The sequence below is a fragment of the Pecten maximus genome, chromosome 16 (genome assembly GCF_902652985.1).
Source record: "Pecten maximus chromosome 16, xPecMax1.1, whole genome shotgun sequence".
Lineage (NCBI taxonomy): Eukaryota > Metazoa > Mollusca > Bivalvia > Pectinida > Pectinidae > Pecten > Pecten maximus.
In genome coordinates this window covers 37,144,051-37,162,973 of record NC_047030.1, presented here as the reverse complement: position 1 = coordinate 37,162,973, position 18,923 = coordinate 37,144,051, and the positions used below count along the sequence as shown (strand labels likewise).

Genomic DNA, 18,923 nt, shown 5'->3' with positions numbered 1-18,923 from the left:
GGGATATGAGTTGGTCATTATTCTACATGTAACCTCATGGGTGATAGGGGGGTTATGAGTTGGTCATTATTCTACATGTAACCTCATGGGTGATAGGGGGGATATGAGTTGGTCATTATTCTACATGTAACCTCATGGGTGATAGGGGGATATGAGTTGGTCAATATTCTACATGTAACCTCATGGGTAATGGGGGGATATGAGTTGGTCATTATTCTACATGTAACCTCATAGGTGATGGGGGGAGATGAGTTGGTCATTATTCTACATGTAACCTCATGGGTGATGGGGGTTATGAGTTGGTCATTATTCTACATGTAACCTCATGGGTGATAGGGGGTTATGAGTTGGTCATTATTCTACATGTAACCTCATGGGTGATAGGGGGATATGAGTTGGTCATTATTCTACATGTAACCTCATGGGTGATGGGGGGATATGAGTTGGTCATTATTCTACATGTAACCTCATGGGTGATGGGGGATATGAGTTGGTCATTATTCTACATGTAACCTCATGGGTGATGGGGGATATGAGTTGGTCATTATTCTACATGTAACCTCATGGGTGATGGGGGGGTTATGAGTAGGTCATTATTCTACATGTAACCTCATGGGTGATGGGGGATATGAGTTGGTCATTATTCTACATGTAACCTCATGGGTGATGGGGGGGATATGAGTTGGTCATTATTCTACATGTAACCTCATGGGTGATGGGGGATATGAGTTGGTCATTATTCTACATGTAACCTCATGGGTGATAGGGGGATATGAGTTGGTCATTATTCTACATGTAACCTCATGGGTGATAGGGGGATATGAGTTGGTCATTATTCTACATGTAACCTCATGGGTGATAGGGGGATATGAGTTGGTCATTATTCTACATGTAACCTCATGGGTGATAGGGGGATATGAGTTGGTCATTATTCTACATGTAACCTCATGGGTGATAGGGGGGATATGAGTTGGTCATTATTCTACATGTAACCTCATGGGTGATGGGGGGGATATGAGTTGGTCATTATTCTACATGTAACCTCATGGGTGATAGGGGGATATGAGTTGGTCCTCCGGAGGACAGTTCTAGTTACTGCTGGTAGTTATTTTCATTGAGAGTTCAGAATGACACAGTTGGTAAAGGACCAATGGAAACTATTAGATCAGGATTAACATAGGTTAACTACTTGTAAATCGCAATTCATAAATAAACCAGGTTAACAACTCGCAAACCGTAAATAAACCAGGTTAACAACTCGCAAACCGTAAATAAACCAGGTTAACAACTCAGACATTTGTTAGTACTTACAAATAAACCAGGTTATTATTAACTAATAAACCACAAATCGTAGATATATTAAACCAGGGACATTTGTTGGTTATTGTAACTAACGTTGTCAACAATTCAGACATTTGTGGATTGTAAGTTAACCTACATGCACCTGACATTATTAGCATAAGTGCATTGAATTCTGTATTATGTCTGTACTACTACCCCTCTTAGAGAGCTGCTTGTTAACCTTTACATGTGTTAGTTACCAGCTATTTCCTTCCTACTGTACTAACAACCGTAAAAAAAAGTAATTACAGATTTCATAGTCAAAAAGATAAAATTGGCAGAAATGCTTTGTTCATGTTCCACTGTTGTGATTGGCTGAAAGTTGATACCCAATCAAGAGACAATCAGGATTTTTGTTTGAGAAAAAAAAATTATCAAAGATTTGACAGTGGTTGTGCATTTCAAGGCTGTATGTTAAAGATTCCGCAGGATGAACAATGAATCTACAGTTGAAACCTAATTTTAAATCAATGGATCTATTTGTAAAATGTAAATTCAGATTTGAATATTCAGGAATAAGAAATATCTAAAGGACAAAAAATTATTGCGAATTGGCATTGCAACAAAAGTAATAAAGAATCTTTGGTATGCAAATTGTGTATTATATAATATGTTAAATGTAATGTATTGATTTTGTTGAAGATAATTGTGATTACTTGAGTACATTTTTATAAAAAGATCCAAATTCAAAATTTTGTTATTTTAAGACAACAGCAGTAGAGAAGGGAAATAAGTTATTGGGGAAACGTTTAAATCTGAGTATGTTATGTAATACAACAAATTTAAAAATCAGATGTCTCTTATAGTCTCTAATAAGGAATGTTGATATTCAGGTAAAAAAACCTCTGGTTAAATATGATTTAACACCAACCATAACTGACCCTCAAATTGCCAGCCCATCGTTGGTTTACTTCCTAGTATCCAAGTGTATAACTGGGTGGACTAGAAAACAGATCATAGAACCTTTTGTTTAAGACTGGCATATTGCCATTGTAACAGCAATAGGAGGTCCAAAGGGCCTGCATAGCTCACCAGTGATATAAATGTTGTTTACAAGCATATCTTTCATCTGTGAGTTACATTAGTTTCCCTATAGTTATACCCCCGCAACGAAGTTAGGGGGGGGGGGGGGGGGGGGTATACTGGAATCAGGTTGTCTGTCCGTCCGTCCGTCTGTCTGTAGACGCATTTTGTCCGGACAACTCTTCCTAAACTGACGGGCCAATTCCGATGAAACTTCACACACATATTAATGATCATGTGTAGATGTGCATGCCACTTTATTTTTCTCAAAATTATGGTTGCTATGGCAACTGGTCACTATAAACAGGTTTTCCGATAAGAACCATAACTTTAAGTTTGTCCGGACAACTCCTCCTAAACTAAATGGCCAATTTAAATGAAACTTCACACGAATATAGAGGACCATTTGAATATATGTGCATGCCACTTTCTTTTTTTTCAAAATTATGGTTGCTATGGCAACTGGTCACTATAAACAGGTTTTCTGATAAGAACCATAACTTTTAAGTTTGTCCAGACAACTCCACCTAAACCGAAGGGCTGATTTCAATGAAACTTCACACAAATATAGAGGACCATGTGTAGATGTGCATACCACTTTCTTTTTTTTTCAAAATTATGGTTGCTATGGCAACTGGTCACTATATTACTGGGTTATCTTAGTTAGCCTCTAATTAACAGTTCCAATTCACCATTGACTCGTGCAGATTGCGGGGGTATTAGTCAGCCATCCTGGCGACAGTTCTAGTTTTAACTATTTTGCCTTTGGCTCTATTTCTATTTTATTTAAATGATTTTACCTTTACACAACACTTGTAATGTTAGATGTGGTCTCTGAAAAGCATTAAATACAAGGGCTGATTGATATGCTGTGAGCCTCATATCGAAGGATTTGAATTTTGCAGGACATATTGTATTATTTTTCAACATAATCCCCTTCAGTATCTATACACTTTTGCCAGCGGTGTTTAAGGGCCACAATGCCACTTTTATAGAACTCCTTTTCTTGGCTGTTCAGAAAGTCATCTACTGCATATATGACGTCATCATCGGACTGAAAGTGGGTGCCTGAAATAGCAGTTTTCAGTTTTGGAAATAGATAGAAGTCTGATGGAGCGAGATCAGGTGAATAAGGCGGATACTCAGTCGATTTAAAGCCACAATTGTGAATGGCAGCCATAGCAGTGATAGACTCGTGAACAGGAGCATTGTCCTGATGGAATAACACAGCTTAAGTGAGCTTTCCGCGGCCACTTAAGTTTTAATATTTTCACATAACTGTCTCAGAAGTAAAGCATAGTATGTGCCATTGATTGTTTGTCCCTTTTGGAGATAATCTATCAGCAGAATACCATCTGCATCCCAGAAAAATGAGGCCATAACCTTTTCAGCTGATGGAACAGTCTTTGGTTTCTTTGGCGGGCGAGAGCCAAGGTGCTTCCTTTGTTTCGATTGTTGTTTGGCCTCTGGGGTGAAATGATGGACCCATGTTCCATCCATAGTGACAAATCTCTGAAGAAAGTTAGCAGGATCTTCCTCAAAAGGTTCAGATTAGCACGCGATAATGTACGCCTGATGTGCTTCTGATCAACTGTCAGAAGTCTTGGTACCCATCGGACCGAAAGCTTTCTCATTGCAAGATCCTCGATCAGAATGAAGTGTACTCTTTCCTGTGAAATTCTAACTCTACTGGCTATATATCTTTCTGTGACTCGTCTGTCAGTCATAACAATATCATGAACTTTATTGACCATTTCTGGGGTTGCAACATTGATTGGCCTTCTAGGGCGGGGGTCATCCTCAAGGCTTTGTCGACCACGCTTAAATTCCGCCACCCACCTTTTCACTGTCATATATATGAAGGGGCATCTTTCCTTTGTGTTGCTACCATATCATTATGGATATCCTTAGGTGTTAAACCTTTTATGCAAATATTGCATCACTGCTCTTTCACTGATTTTGTCCGTTTTGCAAAAGCCGCTTGTCATGTTTACTGTAGAGTGCTACGTCGTCGATATAAACTAACCAAATAAGACCAGTCCTTGGGTACATGGCCCTTAATATAGTCAGAGAATAGTAGGACTTAAAAGGAACATCCTTGAGTACCTCCATCAATACGAGGCTTACAACATATCGATCATCCCTCGTAATAGGTAAGCAATACCCATTCAGCCTCTTATAATGTGAGTTGACCATACATGCCATACCTCCCGGTGTCAGACAAAATCTTCCCTTATTTTCAAGTCATTTATTTCCTCCTGGCAGGAGAGCCCAAATTCCCGTATTTTGTAATTCCCTCCGGTGTTTTTGCCGACGCCATATTTGTTTACAATTCAGTAGTTTTCTTCACGAGATTTGGCTAAATTTAGCGATCACGTGATCCATCTGTTCACGTGATCACTCAATCAAAATGGCGCCTGTTGGACACGGTTTTCACACGAAGCTCTGGCTAGTGTAATATTTGCGCTAGAATATCTATCACCATGAAATAAAGGCAAGTCGCTTACAAACAACTTTAACCATCTTTGCTAACAGACTTGAATTATTGTTTGTTTTCTTTTAGGACCATACTTTGATGATGGTAATTGATACAGAGCCTGGTCAGACACGATTTTTTTTTGCAAAATCACATGTTTTTCATATAACATCATAACATGTGTATCGTTGATCAGTGATAGCAAGCTGAAATCCGATATTTTCTTTTAGAAAGCTATCAAAATTAGTGCACATCTGTTGGTCGTAGTGGTCAATCATGATGTTTACAATGACTGTACAGTCCATGACAGAGACAATATACAAAATCTAGAATGATCGTGATAAGATTTACTACAGTCTCCTAACATGAACAGCTTCATGACTTCATGTATACACTTGCACACTTGGAATATTTTTATATCTAAATGGTCCAACATAAGGTATCCCACAGGACATTTCATGGTGATATTTTTCGAACTGATGTGTTCCCTCAGAGTGGATCAAGCTTTCTAATTTTAAGAAAAATCCAAACTGATATATGATTAACTTTCTTGTCTTAATCTTTAGCTACATGTAATTATAATATACCCTTTTCAAATGCTGTTATGTAATATGCATAAAGCTGTGAAACTTTTTGTGTTACATAAAAAAATCAAAAAATAATTTCAAATCATCAGAATCTGAATGTATACTATTGCATTTTCTACCTTATACAACTTTTTGTTGTTTGCATATACAATATGATTAATATCCAAAATAAATATAAATATTCTCTATTACTTTCAAAATTAGTTTATTGCTTTAAAATTGAGTAAAAATGTTGATATTCATGTCGCGCACAAATCTCCCTTATTTTAGGCAAAACTCCCTTAAAATAATCATCAATCTCCCTTATTGGTCTCCAGAAAGTGTGGCATGTAGGGTTGACTAATTAGGTAAGATGGCTTCACATCAATGGAGTCTGTGTTAAATTGTACCTTCCACTCCAATAATATAAAACCTGGTTGTCTGTGTTAAATTGTACCTTCCACTCCAATAATATAAAACCTGGTTGTCTGTTAAATTGTACCTTCCACTCCAATAATATAAAATATGGTTGTCTGTTAAATTGTACCTTCCACTCCAATAATATAAAATATGGTTGTCTCTGTTAAATTGTACCTTCGTTCCACTCCAATATTGTAAAATCACACCAGCTTTTGATCTCGACATTCATTCTGCAAATTGCAAAATTTTATTTTGTCAAGCATCTTTCTTTTTTTATTTTTCTCATAAATGAAGAAATCAGTAATTAAATAGTCTAAGTGCTCCAGCTTTGCAGGGTTTAAAATGTTTTTGGAGGGGAGAAAACAATTATTTTTCTTTTTTATATTTCAACTTTTGTTTTTCTAATCAGTTCTGGTTATACGGATATTTCATTAAAATTAATTGATTTGTTGAACAGATTGTCTGCTCAACAAGAATTTTATCTATAAACTTTGAAATTTTAATCAAGTAGTGGGATTATTAATTTTGAAAAACTGCCAATATTGCTTGCTTATTTCTTTTTCTATAAACACATTCAAGAGTTTTTTTAATCAAGCTGTTCTATTTATAGACACAGAGGTGATTAAAATTTTGATTGAAATAGGAAAACATTGAAAGAAACATTTTCAAAGTGAAAATCGATTAAAAAAATCAGTTGAAATAAGGACTTTGTTCACTGTTGTAGTGTGGAATGAACTATGTTGGTAGAGGAATAATAGAAAAAAAACCTGGGATCAATAGGAAGCCTTTATATGTGGTTGTACCTGTAAAAAAATTCTTTTATATCACTTGGCAAGCTAGCTGACACTATACTCAGCAGGAAATAACTTTTATTAATATTTTATGCTCGGTGCATATTGCCCTTTATTCCTTTATACAATTTATTCAGTACATGATGTATAAAGGTAGAAAAAAATTTAATTTATTTTACGTAGTTTGATAGTTGTTTGTTTGCAGTTTCCCCCTTCAGGGCCCCTTGTTATTCCTTAGTGCCCTACATTACAACAGCACAGCTTTTATAGGGGGAAAAAAAACGCTCAAGTTATACATTAAATATTTTTCATGTGCGTAATTTAAGTCCGATTACATAAGATATTGATTTTTTGAAGGAAAGAGTGTCCTTTTTAATTTTGCAGTTTGAGTTATTTTCTGTGCTACCATGGCAACAGGGGTTTAATAAAGTAGTAAAATAATTTCAGAATGCACAATTTTTTTTTCTCTTTCTCGCTTATTCCTCCAAGTGTGCATTTTATTCATGAATCTCTTGTTTCATAAATGGCTGGCGAAAAAAAATTGGCAAGAGTCCAAATGCACAATGCAAGCCTGGATTAATTTATTTGTTGCCAGTAATATCAAAATGTCATCAGCCGAAATGATAAAACGTAAAAAAAAAAAGTGTATAAAAAATTGACAAATGCCTGAGGCAATAGATCTGTAGCTACACAATACAGGTCCGTGCTCACTGTGGCTTAATGTTTTTCTTTACTGTTAAATCCTTTGGCTGCATAGCATAAATATCTAACATTTTTTTAAATGGATACTTGTAAGACTGTATGTTTTCTTTCCTTACCTATTTGCCTAACTTTAAAGAAATACATGTCTTGGAGGAATAAAAAACCTCACATCAACATGAAACTAATAAAGCCTTAATAGTTTTAGGTTTGCAAATAGGATTTTTTTATGTGCAGCCTTTTCTTTATCAGCAGACTGAAGATAAATGGAAAAATAACAAAGTGCATTTTTTTTTAGATATGAATCATTATTCGTACAAGAGGCCTGCACACAGGGTTTTTCTGCCTTTTTATCTAAGAAAATCAATAAAATGTTAATAAAATATACACAGGCCTAAAAGTTCATGTTGCATAAAATGTTTTACCTATAACAATATTAATTGCATTTCCCCGTGTTGGGCCCCTTACCTTTAATATGAACTAGATGTACACTTCTGTTGTGTATTTCATTTTGCTCTGACAAAAAAAAAGTAAATTTTTATATCTGCACAAATTATGGATTGTGTAGTAAGGTTTAGTGATTTGTGAGAGAGTGCTGGGAAGTATGAGATGTTCCGTATTAATTCATTATTACATAACGCATACTGAGGGAACCTTCCATTCAATCATTAAATTCAAGCGACTCGCATTATATCACAGGGTTTATAGCATGAGTCGACATAGAAAAAAATACTACAGGAAATTGAATGGATTTTTTTTTCACAGCAATACAACTGGCTCTTTTCATTTCAAACTAGACATTTTTTTAACTGTCTGGTTTTTTTTGCGAGCTTGTAGATCTAGTTTCATAGTTTGACTTGGCAACTGAGCAGTGCAGAAGTGCATCGCAACGAAGGAAGGGTTTTAAACTGTTACCTATTTTTCTTTAGATGATCCAAACCTTGGATGTGCTTGACTGTTGGTACATATAGGAGTTTCAAAAGCCCTCTTTATTTGAATCGGAACTGAGATGGGGCATATTCATTGACATCGAGTGTAGCTTCGGAAGTTCAAATTGATAATTTTTTTCTAATTTCTCCCGTTTATACATTATTACTAGTGTATATATAGGTGAAATATTTTCATGAAAAATCAAATATTTGTTTGAAGTTTCAATCAATATATTGATTGTGAAGTTTCTGACTTTTGATGCCTTTTTAACATGTTCAGTAAATATGGATCCTTGGTACCAGAACTTCAAACTTTGTCTTACTTATTGGCTCCTATCCAACAACAGGGAGAACGGAGGGCCGCCGGGGATGGAAGCCACCGGTCATCTCCCGGTCAGTCCGCTCGGGACACCAACACCGCCGGACCATCACCATCATCACCACTATCCACACCATCCACTCCCGTCACCGATTCCACGACACGGAAACACAGACCTTGTCTCGGGGGTGGACGTCCCATTAACAGACACCCCTCCACAGATCTCTGACCCAGGAGGTGGGCCAAACACCAAGATGACCAACAAAAAAATAAAAACTGAAACCATGCCAAAACAGAATGGGTCAACGGGTCACCCTGGGTCAACAGGTCAACTCTCACCAAAGGACATGTCATCGCTAGTGCACCCTGACCGACGTCATCTGTGTCCTCATTGTTACAAGGGGTTTAAGAGTCGTCAGCAGTTGACACAGCATAATCTAGTCCACACCAATGTACGAAAATATCACTGTAAATTCTGTGAGAGATCCTTCAAGCAGCTGTCGCATCTTCATCAGCACCATCGGATTCATACAGGTAAGTAAATATCTGTTCACCTGTGTTTTTCTTACCTGTAAATCATTATTTACCTGTTGCTCTGTTTCAGCTGGCCTTATTTATGGATATTGTGTCTGGGTGGGAGGGGGGCAGTCTGTACATAAAGATAGGAGTTATATCAAACATTTTATCATGTACATTGAAATTTGTGTCAATATATTGAGGAGGGGGTTAATTTGTGTCAATATATTGAGGAGGGGGTTAATTTGTGTCAATATATTGGGGAGGGGGTTAATTTGTATATATATATTGGGGAGGGGGTTAATTTGTATATATATATTGGGGAGGGAGTTAATTTGTATATATATATTGGGGAGGGGGTTAATTTGTATATATATATTGGGGAGGGGGTTAATTTGTGTCAATATATTGGGGAGGGGGTTAATTTGTGTCAGTATATTGGGGAGGGGGTTAATTTGTGTCAATATATTGGGGATGGGGTTATTTTGTGTCAATATATTGGGGAGGGGGTTAATTTGTATATATATATTGGGGAGGGGTTAATTTGTATATATATATTGGGGAGGGGTTAATTTGTATATATATATTGGGGAGGTAGTTAATTTGTACATATATATTGGGGAGGGGGTTAATTTGTGTCAATATATTGGGGAGGGGGTTAATTTGTGTCAATATATTGGGGAGGGGGTGAATTTGTATATATATATATTGGGGAGAAGGTCAATTTGTACATATATATTGGGGAGGGGGTGAATTTGTGTATATATATTGTGGAGGGGGTAATTTGTGTATATATATTGGGGAGGGGGTTAATTTGTGTCAATATATTGGGGGAGGGGGTTAATTTGTATATATATATTGGGGAGGGGGTTAATTTGTGTATATATATTGGGGAGGGGGTGAATTTGTATATATATATATTGGGGAGAAGGTCAATTTGTACATATATATTGGGGAGGGGGTTAATTTGTATATATATATTGAGGAGGGAGTTAATTTTGTACATATATATTGGGGAGGGGGTTAATTTGTATATATATATTGGGGAGGGGTCAATTTGTACATACATATTGGGGAGGGGTTAATTTGTACATATATATTGTGGGAGGGGGTGAATTTGTACATGTCTATTGGAGGGGGGTTAGTTTGTATGTATATATTGGGGAGGGGGTTAATTTGTATATATATATTGGGGAGGGGGTTAATTTGTATATATATATTGGGGAGGGGGTTTAATTTGTATATATATATTGGGGAGGGGGTTAATTTGTGTATATATATTGGGGAGGGGGTTAATTTGTACATATATATTGGGGAGGGGTTAATTTGTGTATATATATTGGGGAGGGGGTTAATTTGTATATATATATTGGGGAGGGGGTTAATTTGTGTATATATATTGGGGAGGGGGTTTAATTTGTATATATATATTGGGGAGGGGGTTAATTTGTACATATATATTGGGGAGGGGGTTAATTTGTATATATATTGGGGAGGGGTTAATTTGTATATATATATTGGGGGGGGGAGTTAATTTGTATATATATATTGGGGAGGGGGTTAATTTGTACATATATATTGGGGAGGGGTTAATTTGTATATATATATATTGGGGAGGGGTTAATTTGTATATATATATTGGGGAGGGGGTCAATTTGTATATATTAATTGGGGAGGGGTTGATTAATTATGTATATATAATATATTGGGGATGGGTTAATTTGTTAATTATATTGGGGAGGGCGTTACTTTGATATATATATTGGGGAGGGGGGTTAATTTGTATATATATATTGGGGAGGGGGGTTTTTAATTTGTGTCAATATATTGGGAGGGGGGGTTAATTTGTTTGTCAGTAATGGGAGGGGGTTAAATGTGTCAATATATTGGGGATGGGGGTTATTTTGTGTAATATTGGGGAGAGGGGGTTAAATTGTATCTATTATTGGGGAGGGGTTAATTGTAATATATATTGGGAGGGTTGGTTTAATTTGTAGATTATATATGGGGATGGGTAGTTTAATTGTACATATATATTTGGAGGGGGGGGGTTAATTTGTGTCAATATATTGGGGAGGGGGTAAGTTGTGCAATTATATTGGGGAGGGGTGAATTTGTATAAGATAATTTGGGGAGAAGGTCAATTTGTACATATATATTGGGGAGGGGTTAATTTGTATATATATATTGGGGAGGGGGTTAATTTGTATATATATATTGGGGAGGGGGTTAATTGTATATATATATTGGGGAGGGGTTAATTTGTATATATATATTGGGGAGGGGGTTTAATTTGTGTCATATATATTGGGGAGGGGTGTTAATTGTGTCATGATATATTGGGGAGGGGGTTAATTTGTATCAATATATTGGGGAGGGGGTTAATTTTGTATGATATATATTGGGGAGGGGGTTAATTTGTATATATATATTGGGGAGGGGTTAATTTGTATATATATATTGGGGAGGGGTTAATTTGTATATATATATTGGGGAGGGGTTAATTTGTACATATATATTGGGGAGGGGGTTAATTTGTATATATATTGGGGAGGGGTTAATTTGTGTCATATATATTGGGGAGGGGGGTTAATTTGTATATATATATTGGGGAGGGAGTTAATTTGTATATATATATTGGGGAGGGGTTAATTTGTATATATATATTGGGGAGGGGGTTAATTTGTATATATATTGGGGAGGGGGTTAATTGTGTATATATATATTGGGGAGGGGTTAATTTGTATATATATATTGGGGAGGGGGTTAATTTGTATATATATATTGGGGAGGGGGAGGTTATATTGTGTTAATTTATATATATTGGGGAGGGGGTTAGTTAATTTGTATATATATATTGGGGGGGGGTTAATTTGTACATATATATTGGGGAGGGGGTTAATTTGTATATATATATTGGGGAGGGGTTAATTTGTATATATATATTGGGGAGGGGGTTAATTTGTATATATATATTGGGGAGGGGGTAATTTGGGGGTTAATTTGTATATATATTTGGGGGAGGGGTTAATTTGTATATATATATTGGGGAGGGGGTTAATTTGTGTCAATATATTGGGGAGGGGGTTAATTTGTGTATATATATTGGGGAGGGGGTTAATTTGTATATATATATTGGGGAGGGGTTAATTTGTATATATATATTGGGGAGGGGTTAATTTGTATATATATATTGGGGAGGGGGTCAATTTGTATATATATATTGGGGAGGGGGTTAATTTGTATATATATATGGGGAGGGGTTAATTTGTGTATATATATTGGGGAGGGGGTTAATTTGTATGTAGATATTGGGGAGGGGGTCAATTTGTATATATATATTGGGGAGGGGGTCAATTTGTATGTAGATATTGGAGAGGGGGTTAATTTGTGTATATATATTGGGGAGGGGTTTAATTTGTATATATATATTGGGGAGGGGTTAATTTGTATATATGTATTGGGGAGGGGTTCAATTTGTATGATATATATTGGAGAGGGGGTTAATTTGTGTATATATATGGGGAGGGGTTAATTTGTATATATATATTGGGGAGGGGGTTAATTTGTATGTAGATATTGGGGAGGGGGTCAATTTGTATATATATATTGGGGAGGGGGTCAATTTGTATGTAGATATTGGAGAGGGGGGTTAATTTGTGATATATATATTGGGGAGGGGGTTAATTTGTATATATATATTGGGGAGGGGGTTAATTTGTATATATATATTGGGGAGGGGGTCAATTTGTATGTAGATATTGGAGAGGGGGTTAATTTGTGTATATATATATATATATATGGGAGGGGGTTAATTTGTATATATATATATATATATGGGAGGGGGTTAATTTGTGTATTGGAGATATTGTCTAAATGATGTTCTGTCCAAACACCGATGACTATATCTAGACTATTTCCATGTCACAAAGTATATCTAACAAGTACAGTAACTAGTGATTAATTCATTTCTGTAAGGAGAGACTGTATAATTGTGGACCAAATGTTCTTATTTTATACTCCTTTTTTTTACGGACAGACTGCATACTTGTGAACCAAATGCTGTTATTTTTTTACCCCTTTTCCCTTCCCTACATCCTCTGTGAAGGTACATGTATACATTCCACTTTTATTGAATTACTACAACAACTTTTTAATTCAAATTTGAATGTGTTTATCAAATTGGAATGATGACTTTTTGTTGATTTATAGTTAAGAGTCATTGGTTAGCTAATCTTCTAATTCAGTTGACAGAAATTATCTTTAATGTGAAAGTTAAAATTTAACTTCTAATTCATTGATCATACAAGAAAACAACATGTTCACTAATTTTCAAATTAAGAAGTTAAAAATCATTGCAGCCATTGTCTTGTCTTCTTAATTAAGAGTTGCTTGTTCCCTTTCAAGTGATAATCATGTTTCCTCTTCAAAGGAATGACGACATGTACAGAAAGACGATCTGTTTCCGCTCCACAAACATGTTTCTTTAAAACTCTGCGAACTATTATACTTTTAAAACTTGTATAACTCTTTATGAATTAAAGAATGAAATTTAAAATATTTATTAGATATCTGCATCTCCTCAGGTGCCTACATGTGTAACACACACTGTAGGAGAGCTTCACCTTTAGGTCAAAGCCCAGTGGTGCATATAATATGCACATATTTTTGGGTCAATATGACCTTAAAACCTCTGGATCAAAGGTCAAATGTGCCCTGAGGTCAGTTTTCCACTGTTTCATGTCCTTGTAGTCTATTATAGTAAGGTTGAAGGAGGGAGGAATGTAGGGGAGCTGGATGGGCTGGTCAGTATACCATTATGGTGAAATGACCGGGGTCAATATACCATTATGGTGAAATGACCCAGGTCAGTATACCATTAAGGTAAAATGACCCCGGGGTCAATATACCATTATGGTAGAATGAGTCACTGGGGTCAATATACCATTAGGGTGAAATGACCCAGGGGTCAATATACCATTAGGGTGAAATGATAATATACAATTTTTCAAAAAAAAAAAGGGGGGGGGGGGGGATTATTTCCTTATTATTAATAAGGACAGTTCTATGGAATTGTTTAGTGGTTACAGGGCGAACATTAGAGACCATGTACAGGGGGGGATAACTTAAACCTTAATTCGGTCTGATATTAGATTCAAAATCTTTTTTTCTCAGGAGATCACATTTTCTGAGCTTATATCTCCTTAATACCTTTACATTTTAGGGGTGTTGAGGCGAGCCTATAATACAATCGACTATAACCATTTATGTTATATTGCAATTTCTTTTATTTCTTTTGCGTACACCTGAGAAAGAAATAAAGCATTTGTTCCATTAAATGAAAAATGATCTGTTTCAATTGTCTGCATTAAAACATGTGGAAAATGAGGAGAAGGGGGAAATAGCAGTTGAATACTCCAATGATATCTTTTGTCAGTCAAAAAAAAAGTTCTATATTTGAGGAGATCCATGAAAAACTTAACATTTTATATAAAATGTAAATTGTAACATTCTTACTAGAACAGCTGTTTAAATGGGGAACTGGATATACATTATTGAATATCTACTCTTGCCTGACAATGTATGTCCATTTGTTTAAGCAAAAAGGTCATAGTGTTTTTTATGCCCAATTACAGCAAATACATGTTTTTATCACAGATTTAAAGAGAACACACTTTTCATCACAGATTTATAGAGAACACACTTTTTATCAAAGATTTATAGAGAACACACCTTTTATCACAGATTTATAGAGAACACATTTTTTATCACAGATTTATAGAGAACACACTTTTTATCACAGATTTATAGAGAACACAGTTTTTATCACAGATTTATAGAGAACACTTTTTATCACAGATTGATAGAGAACACTTTTTAACACAGATTTATAGAGAACACACTCATTATCACAGATTTATAGAGAACACACTTTTTATCACAGATTTATAGAGAACACACTTTTTATCACAGATTTATAGAGAACACTTTTTATCACATATTTATAGAGAACACTTTTTAACACAGATTTATAGAGAACACACTCATTATCACAGATTTATAGAGAACACACTTTTTATCACAGATTTATAGAGAACACACTCATTATCACAGATTTATACAGAACACACTTTTTATCACAGATTTATAGAGAACACTTTTATCACAGATTTATAGAGAACACACTTTTTATCACAGATTTATAGAGAACACACTCTTTATCACAGATTTATAGAGAACACACTTTTATCACAGATTGATAGAGAACACACTTTTTATCACAGATTTATAGAGAACACCCTTTTTATCACAGATTGATAGAGAACACACTTTTTATTACAGATTTATAGAGAACACACTCATTATCACAGATTTATAGAGAACACACTTTTTATCACAGATTTATAGAGAACACACTTTTATCACAGATTTAAATAGAACACACTTTTTATTACAGATTTATAGAGAACATAATAGAATATAAAACTTCACTGGAGTTTGTACAGGCTGAAGCACTCCATGACCTTGACATTATAATATTGTCACTTTTAGCTGCAAGTTACTGAACCTTGTCTGTACAAATTCTGACATTTTTAAAATTATTTTTTTGGAAGTTTTCAAAAGATGTATGATAGAAGGTTAATGTGGCATGGATTGGTTGGATGACATTCTGACAAGGCTCCTTTCTGTGAGGAATACATTGTATTAGAAATAATTATAGTATTGTCAGTACGAGAAAATTGCTGGATATAATAGATATAACTAATGCTTTCATTCAAAGGGAACATAGATTTTCATGTACGCATGACAGTTCATGAAATCAAAGTAGACTAGTACAGATGTCCCTTATATATTCAAGTTAAAATTCTAAAGTAAATCGCAACGAATTGAAAATGGAAAATAATAAAAGGATGAAACGTCAAAATATTTATTATATTACATGTAACCAATATCTTTGGTATAGACCTAGGTCACTATAGTGATGGTAACAGTCACAACCCTAGGTCACTATAGTGATGGTAACAGTCACAACATTAGGTCACATGTAGTGATGGTAACAGTCACAACCCTAGGTCACATGTAGTGATGGTAACAGTCACAACATTAGGTCACATGTAGTGATGGTAACAGTCACAACATTAGGTCACATGTAGTGATGGTAACAGTCACAACCCTAGGTCACATGTAGTGATGGTAACAGTCACAACCCTAGGTCACAAATAGTGATGGTAACAGTCACAACATTAGGTCACATGTAGTGATGGTAACAGTGACTAGGTCACATGTAGTGATGGTAACAGTGACTAGGTCACATGTAGTGATGATAACGGTGACTAGGTCACATGTAGTGATGGTAACAGTGACTAGGTCACATGTAGTGATGGTTACAGTCACTAGGTCACATGTAGTGATGGTAACAGTCACTAGGTCACATGTAGTCGTCAGGTGACTGACTGTATTATCTATTGTTATGGTTACTGTAGATGTTACTTATATAAGACCCTGCCCGTGTGGGCTTCAAACCAGTGACCACCCACTCTCAAGACTCAATGCCTACCACTGGCCACTGGGCTAAAGGGGAATTCCCACTAGCCTGAGGTAGCAAGGTGACCTACACTCTCTCTATATACCCAGTAGTCTGTTGAAACATCTCTATACAAATTTGAAGTCTATTGAGAGATTTTATACTGTGATGAAATTGAGTCTGGTATTTGAATTATACTTACACCTGTCAAGTTTTCAGTCCCCGCACAGAAAATAAACAGTTTTATTTGAAAATTGAATAGAAATATAGCATTTAGAGTACAGTGTGTGTATGTTTATAGGGATCCGAGGAAACCGGGAAGAAAGCCGTATCTATAAATAGCTTTCATTGATTAATGATTTACGGTACATTTCCAAGTATTGTTGGAATTGGAAGATTATAGTTTTAGAGTACTCTCTTGGGCCCTGATGAAAAATGTAACAGCCTGCAAACTACATGATTCCATGTGAACATAAAAACTATATCACCACCGCAGTGTATGCCTGTGTGCTGCATTTACGATGTGGAAATTACGTACACGTTTGAATTGTTCTTCTGTCATTTTTGTGTTTTGATTTTAACTTTCTCTGTAGGACAAATGTTTGTTAAGGTGTTGCCATCTGAAATATTTATCTAGATAAGGATTATATCTGATCGAGGTCAGGGATTGTGATGTGGTCTGGTTTATATCTGAGGTCAGGGATTGTGATGTGGTCTGGTTTATATCTGAGGTGAGGGATTGTGATGTCTGGTTTATATCTGAGGTGAGGGATTGTGATGTCTGGTTTATATCTGAGGTCAGGGATTGTGACGTCTGGTTTATATCTGAGGTGAGGGATTGTGATGTCTGGTTTATATCTGAGGTCAGGGATTGTGATGTGGTCTGGTTTATATCTGAGGTCAGGGATTGTGATGTCTGGTTTATATCTGAGGTCAGGGATTGTGATGTGGTCTGGTTTATATCTGAGGTCAGGGATTGTGATGTGGTCAGGTTTATATCCGAGGTCAGGGATTGTGATGTGGTCTGGTTTATATCTGAGGTCAGGGATTGTGATGTGGTCTGGTTTATATCTGAGGTCAGGGATTGTGATGTGGTCTGGTTATATCTGAGGTCAGGGATTGTGATGTGGTCTGGTTTATATCTGAGGTCAGGGATTGTGATGTCTGGTTTATATCCGACGTCAGGGATTGTGATGTCTGGTTTATATCTGAGGTGAGGGATTGTGATGTGGTCTGGTTTATATCTGAGGTGAGGGATTGTGATGTGGTCTGGTTTATATCTGAGGTCAGGGATTGTGATGTCTGGTTTATATCTGAGGTCAGGGATTGTGATGTCTGGTTTATATCTGAGGTCAGGGATTGTGATGTCTGGTTTATATCTGAGGTCAGGGATTGTGATGTCTGGTTTATATCTGAGGTCAGGGATTGTGATGTCTGGTTTATATCTGAGGTCAGGGATTGTGATGTCTGGTTTATATCCGAGGTCAGGGATTGTGATGTCTGGTTTATATCCGAGGTCAGGGATTGTGATGTGGTCTGGTTTATATCTGAGGTCAGGGATTGTGATGTCTGGTTTATATCTGAGGTCAGGGATTGTGATGTCTGGTTTATATCTGAGGTCAGGGATTGTGATGTCTGGTTTATATCTGAGGTCAGGGATTGTGATGTGGTCTGGTTTATATCTGAGGTCAGGGATTGTGATGTGGTCTGGTTTATATCTGAGGTCAGGGATTGTGATGTCTGGTTTATATCTGAGGTCAGGGATTGTGATGTCTGGTTTATATCTGAGGTCAGGGATTGTGATGTCTGGTTTATATCTGAGGTCAGGGATTGTGATGTGGTCTGGTTTATATCTGAGGTCAGGGATTGTGATGTCTGGTTTATATCTGAGGTCAGGGATTGTGATGTGGTCTGGTTTATATCTGAGGTCAGGGATTGTGATGTCTGGTTTATATCTGAGGTCAGGGATTGTGATGTGGTCTGGTTTATATCTGAGGTCAGGGATTGTGATGTCTGGTTTATATCTGAGGTCAGGGATTGTGATGTCTGGTTTATATCTGAGGTGAGGGATTTTGATGTCTGGTTTATATCTGAGGTGAGGGATTGTGATGTGGTCTGGTTTATATCTGAGGTCAGGGATTGTGATGTGGTCTGGTTTATATCTGAGGTGAGGGATTGTGATGTCTGGTTTATATCTGAGGTGAGGGATTGTGATGTCTGGTTTATATCTGAGGTCAGGGACTGTGATGTGGTCTGGTTTATATCTGAGGTCAGGGATTGTGATGTCAGGTTTATATCTGAGGTCAGGGATTGTGATG

The 18,923-nt window shown here is 36.3% G+C and overlaps 1 protein-coding gene across 2 annotated transcripts in view; it reads left to right on the top strand.

The window, feature by feature from the left end:
* The window catches only part of LOC117345137, a 165,112-nt gene that overhangs the window by 104,866 nt on the left and 41,323 nt on the right, over positions 1-18,923 (top strand). For both annotated transcript variants that reach the window (XM_033908122.1, XM_033908121.1), the window contains exon 3: positions 8,593-9,098. In XM_033908122.1, coding sequence (XP_033764013.1) covers positions 8,593-9,098 — 506 coding nt within the window. The remainder of the gene's footprint in view (positions 1-8,592; positions 9,099-18,923) is intronic.